This window comes from Sceloporus occidentalis, unplaced genomic scaffold (genome assembly GCF_023333645.1).
Source record: "Sceloporus occidentalis isolate IW3139 unplaced genomic scaffold, rSceOcc1.0.p SCAF_14, whole genome shotgun sequence".
NCBI classification, from domain to species: Eukaryota; Metazoa; Chordata; class Lepidosauria; order Squamata; family Phrynosomatidae; genus Sceloporus; species Sceloporus occidentalis.
In genome coordinates, this window is record NW_028316994.1 from 4,746,279 (window position 1) to 4,757,703 (window position 11,425).

The 11,425-nt window shown below is 43.8% G+C and overlaps 1 protein-coding gene across 3 annotated transcripts in view; it reads right to left on the reverse strand.

Annotated features, from left to right (window-relative positions):
* ALDH16A1 (aldehyde dehydrogenase 16 family member A1) overlaps nt 1-11,425 on the reverse strand; it is a 60,912-nt gene that overhangs the window by 42,455 nt on the left and 7,032 nt on the right. For 2 of the 3 annotated variants that reach the window (XM_089480065.1, XM_089480066.1), the window contains exons 2-7: nt 9,023-9,414; nt 6,280-6,382; nt 5,256-5,382; nt 4,248-4,426; nt 2,435-2,512; nt 838-1,022 (exon numbers count right to left, since the gene is read on the reverse strand). In XM_089480065.1, coding sequence (XP_089336191.1) covers nt 838-1,022; nt 2,435-2,512; nt 4,248-4,426; nt 5,256-5,382; nt 6,280-6,382; nt 9,023-9,414 — 1,064 coding nt within the window. The remainder of the gene's footprint in view (nt 1-837; nt 1,023-2,434; nt 2,513-4,247; nt 4,427-5,255; nt 5,383-6,279; nt 6,383-9,022; nt 9,415-11,425) is intronic. The other variant, XM_089480067.1, reaches the window with a different exon arrangement.

The following is an 11,425-nucleotide window of genomic DNA, read 5'->3' on the forward strand; positions in this document are numbered from 1 at the left end:
TCATACTACCCAAACTCAGTAAAATCTCTAGGCAAAAATGCCAGTTCTGATGGGAATTGTAGAGCTGAATGTGTCACCCAAGCTTGTGTTACCTACGTCTTCACTCAACCTGACACCTTGCAGAAGTGTTGAACTACAGCTCCCACAACTCATGGCCAACTGCTGGAAGATGGGTTTTGCAGTCCCAAACAGTTTGAGGGCACTGGGTTGTGGGAAGACTGGATCACACACAAAAAAGAGTGAAAAGCTCTTGAGTCCCCCAAACCATGCCCCAGAACTTTCATGGTGAGAAACAGCCCAACATGAGGGCAGGTGGACATGTCCAGGCACAGCATACAGGGGTGGAAAACTTTTGGCCTAAACCCTCAACCCTTTGATGCGCCATCCTTCATGGCCAAGGTAAAGTATGGTGGACGAAGTCCAAAATACTGAAGGCTCCACCATGCAGAAATACCTAGGACAGCAACTTAGTTCATACTGTCAATGCATCCAGCTATCCAGGCCCATCAGCATGTACTAGGTTTGGCCAACTGTAGACTTGGCTGAAGAGAACGAGCATGTTATGGTGGTTTGAGAGTTAGATTACAATTCTGGAGACCAGGGTTTGATTTCCCTGGAGACCAGAGTTTGATTTCCCACTCAGACATTGAAACCACAGTGTTACCTTGGGTGAGTCACATACACTCTGCCCTAGAAAATCCTGTGATAGGTTTGCCTTAAGGTCAACATATGCTGGAAGTGACTTGATGGGACACAGTAAGAACAAAGCTTGACTGAAAAGAGCTGGAGCCATTCTAGGCCTCTTTCTCACATCTATGAATAGAGAACAGCACTTACCTCTGCAGAACCAGCAAAAGCCACTTTGTCAATGCCTGGATGGGCAGCCAAGGCTTCTCCGAGGCCCTGATCCCCTGTGATGACATTGAATACTCCGGGAGGTAACCCAGCCTGGGAACAGAGCTGAGCCAGGAACAGAGCTGTAAGGCAGGTGGAGCTGGCTGGTTTTAGGACCACCGTGTTTCCTGTTTGGCAAGGTAAGTGGTGATTTCAAACAGAAGGGGACATGAGAGAAAAGAGAAAAGAAGAGAGACGGAAGTCTACAGAAATATTATTATTCTTTTCTCTGCCATGTGGCACATGGGTGCACATCAACTTTTCATAACCCGGTGTTGTCCTGGTGTATTGGACTAAAAGACCACTATCCTTAACTTGGGCAATATGATGGTAAAAGTAGCCCAATGCCCCAGGAGGGTGCCTGGTGGCAGTAGATTGGGAGGGAGGGTATGTTTATATGATAGCTTACACTTCATGAACTGCTTAATGCCTCAGTAAGTGGTATAGAAATGCACTTGCTATATGAAGGGGTGGATTTAAATTCATCAAAGGACTCACAACCTACTGTAGTTCCACAGCCCTGTTCACAATAATCACAAGCTTGATTGAAAAGATGCAAAACCTGAAACAATGCTGCTCAGTCTTTGTGAGCAAAGATCTTTAACAGTGGTTCCTAACCAGTGCTCTGAGCAGGTGCTCCATGGCTCCAAGGAAAATGAAAGAAATAAAACTTGAATTATATTAAAGAATAAGAAACAAAAAATAACACTACTCCTAAACACCATTAACTTGTAAGACATAGGGTAGGCCTCTTAGGGGCGATGCCATATAAATTAATTCTAAAAAGGGCTCCGTGAGTCTAAAAGGTTGGGAACCCCTGATCCATAACATAGAGAAAGGTGTCAAAAATGGAGAGATACTCTTTTTCTTCCTCTCAGCTCTAAAAATTCTCAATGAAATTGATGAATAAATGTTCTTCTGCACATTACATACCATTAACATAAGAAACTCTATGAATGTAGTAGGTTGATTCCTTATGTGGCTGTATAAGAGGTTTAGAGAAATTCAAGTGGGGGGATCTTTAAGCAGCTAATAGAAATGATGGTTTCATCATCAGGTGGGGTATTTCTCTGCCCTATGAGAAGTGTCTTAGGGAGCTGGGTATGTTTAGTCTGGAGAAAAGAAGGTTAAGGTGTGATATGATAGCCCTGTTTAAATATTTGAAGGGATATTGAGGATGGAACAAGCTTGTTTTCTGCTGCTCCAGAGAGATGCAGAGCAATGGATGCAAAATACAGGAAAAGAGATTCTACCTCACATTAGGAGGGACTTCCTGACAGTAAGAGCTGTTCGACAGTAGAACATACTCCCTCAGAGTGGTGGAGTCTCCTTCCTTGGAGGTCTTTAAGTAGAGGCTGGATGGCCATCTGTAGGGGATGCTTTGATTGTGAGTTCCTGCATGGCTGGACAGGATGGCCCTTGTGGTCTCTTCCACCTCTATGATTCTATGATTCTTCTAGTCCCAAAGACTAACTACTTCACGACACTGGTCATCATTTCCTGCTTCGATCAACAGAGATAACTTCCTCTTTTTACATACCCATAGCCAACGCCGGACACACTTTCCATGTCAGAGTCAGCAAAGGAAAATTCCGAGGGATGAGAGTCGCAACAACACCTATTGGAGAGAGATTAGGGTTTAAGTCAAATTCCACAGATCTTCAAGTAAATTAGAATCCAGGGAAGCATCTCCAGTCATGTTGCCCCATAGGTATATGGAACTCTGACTCCCAGCATCTCCAACTGATCTGGAGGGGCAGCAAACAAGCTATCTGGGTCAGTAAATAAGCAAGTGAGGACTATTGAATTATGTCCTTTATTGCTGTAGGTCCAGTTGTGATTGCTTGATATCAATGTTATACTTCCTTTACCTGCATTGTTTTACTGTTTTTTTGATGCACCCCTGAGTGCCATCTTTGGATAACAGGCAAAGTGTAAATTACATTGCACTGAAATGAAAACGAAAAGGAGGCATTCAAGGTAAAAGACTTTCTGCCTTTCCAAAAGCATTAGGTTTTCAAAGCAGCAATAAGAGACAGTCAAGAGTGGCTGGGACACATGAGGCACACCTATATAAGACTGGCCTCAAGTCTTGAGAGAGGAGGGAGTCTCATGAGAGATCTGTGTTCCTGTGAAATCCCAGATCTTGTGAGATTCCCTCAAACCAATGGCTGCTGCAAGGGGAGGAGTTTTACCATCATCATGCTTAGCACACTGCTCACACTGGAGTGGGAAGAGCAGGTGCTAGCTGCAATCACAACAGACCTGCCCCACAAAAATTTAGTGTGTAATTTGAGAGGCTGTCAGTACTAAAAAATACAGGCATTCTGGAGTTCTAACTAAGGCACATACGGAACAACCTTTAAAAAGGAGACTTGTGTGCTTTCTAGTTATTACTGCCTCATGGTGACCCTAAGGTGAATCTATCAGGAGGTTTTCTTGACAGGATTTGTTCAGAGGAGGTTTTGCCATTGCTTTTTTCTGAGACTGAGGTAATGGGACTAGCCTTAGATTCACCCAGTGGGTTTCCATGGCCAAGTAGGGAGTCAAACCCTGGCCTCCCAGAGTCCCTGGTAACCCCAGGGACATTAACAGTTTTAACCCCAGAATGAGGTCGCTCTTTTGGGAAATACTACAAATTCCCTCTTCTGTGCAACCATTTAAGGCAGAGTTTTCGCTCTGTCGGCCCTAACAGGAAAATAGTGGGATAGAAACAAAACAAAACAAACGGTTTAAATGTCTCTCCTAAGGTTTTGTTGATGGTTGAAAGAGCATTAATGAACATTTTAGTATTTTTTGATCCCATCCTTTAGCCTTGTCCACCACTGCAGTCAACCCCTCCCAAAATTTCTCTGAAGCTGAATTTGACCTTCAGGCTGAAAGAACAGCTCCACCTTTATATTAGAACAAAATGCACCTTTTTTTTCTAACACTGGCCCTTATCACACGAGTAAAATTTAGAGTTATCCCAGGGTCAATGTGAATGCAATGCAGGAGCAATCATAGGGTTTCAAGTTTGTTTATCACATGACGCCAAACGCAATCAGGAGCCATCCTAAACACAATCACGGGTCATTCCAGGGTTATTCCAGGGTTAGGCAAATTTGGGGGAAAGAGGATTTACCTAACCCTGGAATGACCCCCGGTTGTGTTTAAGATGGCTCCTGATTGAAACCCCATGATTGCCCCTGCATTACCTTCACATTGACCCTGGGATAACTTCAAATTTTGTTCGTGTGATAAGGGCCACTGCTGCAGAATGTTGTTGAACATACTGTGAAAAAAACTGTGGAAAGATGTGGAGAGGGGAACTGATGATCTCCGGACTAGGCCTTAAGCCCTATCCAACTCACCAAGAGGCTTCCACCCCTTCATCTCCACGTCCATCAGTTGGGCCCAGCCTGCATGGTGATAGAAATGCCGGACCACCAAAGGCAGGTCTGTGTCACGGGCTTCTCGAATTAGCTTCCCACTGTCTAGGCTCTCCAGAATGCTGAGAAGATACTGGTGTTTCTGGATGGTTCTAGCCACACTGTAGAAAAGAAACCATGTCAAGTCAACTGTAGCTACACTGAGCAAGAGGTCAAAGTGCCCTGGATGAGGCTATGTGCTTCCAGATTTTGGAAATCCAGCTACTGAGGGATGCTGGGAGATGTATTCTAGAAAGTAACTTAAACAAGTTGTGTGTTTTCCATAATGACATCTCCCAGTTCAGAAGATTTATGGACCGTGGCATTTTAGAAGGCAAATAGCAGGGAGTAGAAAAAAATTATTTTTGAGTGATTACTTCCAGAATCTATGCTGCCTGGAAGCAAACAAACAAGCTCTGGCAGACAGTCACCTCTGAGGACATCTACACCACAAATCTGTATCAGTTTGCTACTTCTTTAATTTTCATTTGAATGACTGACACATTAGGTGATACTTCCCTCAGAATATCCTAGAAAATTTAATTTGAAGAAGGGGCTGAATATTCTCTTAGGGGTCCCTAACCTCTGAACTGTAGTTCCCAGAACTCCCTGGGGAGAAAGACTTACTGTTCAGCCAAGGCCAGTACTTGAAATGGGAGCTAAATCAGTCACATTTAGAGTAGATCCACTCAATCAATGAGAAATTAGTAAGTCAACTTATATAAATTCTGTTAATTCAAGGGATCTACCCTATTGGATTTCACCCAGGACAGCATCCTTCACCAAACTCAAGGAAAGCAGGTTAACAGGGCAAACCACTGGAACACACAGCCCAGTTCTTCAACACCACAGCAACTCTTTCTGATTTCACCAGCATTTATAGGCTGAGGCAGTTGCCTCCCTTTGTCTAATAACAGAACAGGCCCTGAAGTCTTCAAAGTCACCACATACTTGTACAAGTGCCGGGCTCGAATGTGGCCAGGCAGTTGGCTCCAGGTTTCAAAAGCTTTTGTGGCAGCATCAACTGCTGCATTCACATCTTCTCTATTTCCCTGGAGGGCGGTAGCCAGAAGACGCCCTGAAGGATGAAAGAAAAAGGAAACAGGGTTCATTTTGCAGCAAGTCTCAAAAATTACCAAGTCACCACTACAATGACATAGAACGAAGGATACAGAAGCTTCTAAGTTACACCTAAATCTGGTAGGTGTAACTGTATTCAGTGAAAGATAATTGCTTGCACTAGGAAGGTAGGAGGCATTCTAGCCCTTCAAGTCCTTTACTTGAAATTGTAAGGATACAGCTTTCACATATTTTAGAGAGAGCTAAAACCATCCCTATAAATTTAAGTTAAGGGACTATAAACCAGACGGAAAGTGCAGCTAGCAGAATAGCATTGGAGCAAGACTGGGTCTCAAGAATCTCACAATGACAGCCTGTGGACCCATTCACTATCAGCTCACCTCTGTTAGGCCTACAATATGTGCTTCTTCCAACCTTCCCGGAACTGGGACATAACAGGGCTAACATGGAGTAAAATAACTTATCCATTGCTATGGATCATCCCGGAAAATTGGGAGCCCCTGGTTTCTGTACTGTGGTGGCTGTCTGCACGGTCATTCAAATGGGTCACCCACTGTGTCCACTGCCACCACAAACTGCTTGTTCAGAACAAGGCCCCCAGAAACAGTCAGATGCTCATTCTGACTTAAGAAGCAAGCAACCTGTGGTGGTGGTGGCTGCACTAAGCCGCCCAGTGGGATACCTGTGCAAATAGCAGTGGCAGAGCAAAAATGAAGGCCAAGGTAACAGGGCAGAACAGGGCAGCTGCAGGACCAGGATACTTAGAGCTGTCTTAGAGCATCCTGGCCAATGCAGACAAGGCCGGAGTCTGCATGAGGACATCATAGAAGTGCAGAATACTAGTCACCCTTATTGTTTGTCCCATCTCCCTCTCTTATTATCTTTCTTTCTCTACCTGTGCTGGGGTTCTTGATGGAACAGATCTCCCTTCCATCTGGCTTCAGCCATTGGCCATCAAGGAAATGCCCAAAGCTACAGCCATGAGATTCCAGCCAGGACTGAAAAGAAAGAGAGAAATTGTGAGTGCATAAGGAGAGAAGAAGAGCAGTATTTACAAAGAAGCAGTGGCATCAATGGATGGTTATGAGCAGTGCGGACTGTACCAGATGACACCCCAGAGGAAAGGTGGCACCTGGTTGGGCCATCCTTCTGCTGTGACTTCGTCACTGGGGAGTAACCTAAGGTGGCAGATAAGGGGAGGTTGGAGCAGGCCACCACCATAGCATCCCCAGCAGCTCCCTCAATATGTACACCGGGTGACACCACTGGAAAATCTTTTTTATAATGTCTTTTTTATATAATGAAGGTATGAAGCAGCACTTATTGTCTAGCAGACTGAAAAAACATCTAGATCACAAATATGGAAACTGGCACCCTCCGATGATGTTGGGTTTCAATTTTCAGCATCAGCCCCAGACAGGATGGCAAATAGTCTGGGAAGTTCAAGTCCAACAATATCTGCAGCGGTCTCAGCCCCACACCAACAAATGAACACAAAATACCTACATCCTTGAAATTTGTTGCTGTGTGCCTTCAAGTCATTTCCAACTTATGGCAACCCAAAGATGAACCAATCCTGAGGTGTTTATGGCAGGATTTGTTCAGAGGAGGTTTGCCACTGCCTTCCCCTGAGGCTGAGAGTATGTGCCTTGCCCAAGGTCACCCAGTGGGTTTCATGGATCAAACCCTGTCTCCAGAGTCATAGTCCAACACTCAAACCACAATGCCACGTTGGCTCTCATATAATAATTAGATGCAATTCAGAGCATAAAAATCAAAATTAGCTTATGTATTGAGGAACTAGTCTCACCAATGCTTCAGCTAATAGGTTCCTAATTTCTCATAGCCTTGAGATTGGAGAAAAATAAGCTGGTGGAGAGAGTGCCAAAGCTAGCGATCTACACATCTCAGGGTGTTGAAGCATCGGGTTCAACCATGCCAAATGCCTGGGGGGTGGGAATAAGTTGTAGTCAAGGAAGGATTGGGCTCTATTGTGTTCTCATCTTAAAAAAAGAAACAGAGACAACCTACACAGCTATGTTTTGGGCTCCTCAGTCCTCTTTCCTTCCACCAGAACGAAGAAGAACAAAGATTTGATTCCTTGAATGTCCAGCTAGAAAGATTTCAAACAACTCTGAGATATTTCTCAGTCTAGGAATGGAAGGCTCATGTGCTTTATAGCAGGAAGCCCAAGAGTTAGCACTTTTGCTCATTCCCCCAGGCCGGTACCCAATCCAAAATCTAACTGGAAATGCCAACAGCTAAACTTGGTACCTTAGTTTTACAAAGCACATGTTTTAACTATGAAATGATAGACCTTATCACAGTGGGCAATATTCTAATTCCCAATGTGGAATGCAACACAGTATATATTGTACCAACATGTTCCAGCAAGAAAACCCAAAGGGATCTCTACAATATTACTGAAAGGGACAAAGTGGATTCATCATATTTCTGGAACGTTATTAGGGCACAAAGTTAGTATCAGTATCAATTTTCACAATTTCATCTGGAAAGAGATTAGCTATGCACAGCTATGGTGAGATCTGTGAGAAGGCTACTTCATTTGGCATATGTTGTTGAAGCTGCTGTTGTTGTTACATGCCTCCAAGTTGACTCCAACTTATCACTATTGTCAGGTTTTTTCCTTGGCAAGATTTATTCAGAGGAAGCTATGCTACAGCTTTCCTCTTAAACTGAGAGAATGTGACTTGCCCAAGGACAGCTGGTGGGTTTCCACATCTGAGCAGGGATTAGGTGGCCCTCCAGATATTGGACTGCCACTGCCGGCATTCTCTACAATTGCTGGAAACCTGAATTCCTCCCTACCTAATACATAGCAGAGACAGAGCTCAACCATGCTATGAATAACTAGATCACATCAAGAGAAGTTGAAAGAATCACAGAGCCTGAGAAAGTTATCTTTCAAACTACAAGTCCCAGAATGGACATGCTGGCTGGTGGGAAATGGAGGGCTCTAGGGCTTTGCAGACATAAACAAACAAACAAACAAACAAACAAACAAACAAATAACAAAAGCCCACGTTGGTTATGAATAATAGGAAATTGTATCCCAGAGCATTACGTTGGGCCAGCTTTGCTTAAATTACTTTTTAAGGCTTACGTGTTTCAGGGAGCTTTTTGCAAGGGAACAGTTACAAAGACGCCAACAAAGGGGTAGAGGTTCTGAGGCTGCATCCGCACTTCAAAAATAATTCAGTTCAACACCTAATTAACTGCCATGGCTCAATGCTATGGAATTCTAGGAACTGTAGTGTAATGAGACACTTAGCCTTCTGTTAGAGAGTTCCAATGCTAAAACAAACTACAAATTTTAGAGTTCCATAATATTGAGCCATGGCAGTTAAAGTGGTGTGAAACTGGATTATTTCTGCAATGTTGATGCACCCTAAGAAGAACCAGTGAAATGGTTTGCAAATCCTTTTGGACTTTCTCACTAGAGAATCAGGAAACCTCCCCCAGTATGGATCACTCCAGATTTTGCAAGGCACCTATAGTGCCCTAACCACATGACTGTGCTGCCTGGGGCTTATGAAAGTTGTAGACCATAACAATTTGAGGGAATTAGATTGGGGAAGGATTGTAGGGCCCATGGGGTTGCTCTTAGCATAAGCAACCTTTAAGAGAAGGGGTTCCTGAGCATTGGTGTCTTTGGGAGCTTCCCCTTCAACATCTTTGTAGAAGTCCCTGTTGCAGTTCTCTTCCTTTACACGTCGAGGTCCATTCGGCTCCTTGTCTTCTCCCGCTGTTGTGGCCTCCTTTTCCTTCTGGCTCTTGGCCCACATCTCCCGGATCCAGTTCATCTCAGCAGCCCAAAGCCTCCGGTCCTTCTCCCGCTGGGCTTTCTCTTCCTCCCAAAGGCCCTGGAAGAGCCTCTCCCTCTCCCTGAAATGAGTTCGAATGTCTCGGATGAGTTCATCAAATTTGTCATCTCGAGGTCTCTTCCTTCGGTTGCGGAGCTGCGCCAACTTCTCTCGTGTGCTCAACAAGCTTCGAGGCCTGGAAAAAACTGGGGGACAGAGACGGTGTTATTCAAAATGGCTGACACTAGGCCCAAACCCCCATTTTGAGAGTCCCTCATAGGCTCCAGCAGAAGCATGGGGAATTTTTCTTGGCCAAATTCTAATTTGGAAAGCGTCTCAGGGAGGGCACATTCTAGCAGTGGATGGAGCTAAAAGCTATGGAAAAAATAGATGTTTTCCTCACCAAGCATAAGTCAAGAGAAAAATGACATTACTTCCTCACATACCGGTTTATCACACAAAGGAGATTGGGAGTTTATCCCGTGAGTATCCTGGAAAAATCACGTAATTACGCATAACGATTTCACATGATGTTGCACAGAACCCACCATCAAAATGGTCACAAAGAATCATTAATGTGCATCTCATTACTTTTGGGATTTCAGTGACAATGCATTTCTGATATCGCTTTATTTGTGCAATTGCATGTGAAAATCATTTGGGCAATTACTCACCATTTCCACTTCATTTGCAGGATGCTTTAAAGGCATTTTAATCTCTCTCTTTAATGCCAAAATCAGCCCTAGTGTGATAAACTGAGATATATATATATATATATATATATATATATGTAGATATGGCTTATTTCTATGCCATATCTGTTTAGAAGTAAGCTGTGGCCCAGCATATGCTTAAACTCATCTCAATTGAATAAGTACACACACAAGTCTTTGAAAAGTTACTTTTTTAAAAAACCAGACCTGCTGGCTAGGATTCTGGGAGTTGTGGTACAAACATAACTTTTCCAAGTTATTCTTCTCTCTCTCTCTCCCCCCCCCCCCTCTCTCTCTCTCTCTCTCTCACACACACACACACACACCCCGGGGAGGTGTCCTGGAACCAAATCCCAGTGGATAACAAGGGCCCACTGTACACTGTTATAGCACTATTATTCTTCTTTAACTTATATGGCTGCTTCCTGTGGAATCCTGGGATTTGTAGTGTAGGGAGGAGTATTTAAGACACTCAACCAGAGAGCTCTTAGGCCTCACTAAACTACAGTACAAACACCAAAATTCCACAGGAGGCAGCCATAGCAGTTAAAGTGGAATAATAGCACTGTGATATTGTCCTATATACAGTGGGCCCTTGGTATCAGCTGGGATTTGGTCCCAGAACTCCCCATGGAGATCAAAATCCATGGATTTTCAAGTCCCATTATATGCAGTGGGGTAGTAGAATGAGGTCTGTTATATAAAATGGTAAAATCAAGGTTTGCAATGTGGGTTTTTTTAAAGGATATTTTAAAGTCATGGATAGTTGAATCTGTAGATGCAGAGGTCATGGATACGGAGAGGCAAATATATACTAATAAAGGACTAATAAGTGCTAAATTATGGTGCCTGTGGTTCAAAACACACCGCAAAAACAATCCAGTGCTAGACTACTTTAACTGTCCTGGCTCAGTGTTAGGCAATCCTGGAAACTGTAATTTTTTGAGACATTTGGTCTTCTCTGTCAGCAAACTCTGGTGCCACAATAAACTACAACTCCCAGGACTCCCTGGCACTGAACCAGGGCAGTTAAAGCAGTCTCAAACTGGATTATTTCTGGAGTATGTTTTGGACCCAAATTATCTAACCAGAGCTCTTAGAAAAGAAGAGGGACATTGCAACCTACATCAGGGAATCCTGAAGTAGATACTCTGTTTTGGAGGGAAGAATGGAAAGCTGGGGCATGGCTAGCATAACAACAAAATTACTCCATGCCTCCTTGTAATCTTAATATTAAAATATCGAACTGCATTATTTCTACAGTGCAGATGCACCCGAACTCAGCAAGAAAGCCTCACTGGATTGTGTGGGATTTTCTTAAGTAGATCTGTTGTTTCTGTGCGTCTTCCAAGTTGTTTATGACTTATGGTGACCCTAAAGCGAACCTATTATAGGGTTTTCTTGGCAAATTTCTTCAGAGGGGGTTTGCCATTGCCATCCTCTGAGGCTGAGAGAGTGTGACTTGCCCAAGGTCACCCAGTGGGTTTCCATGACCAAACTGGGA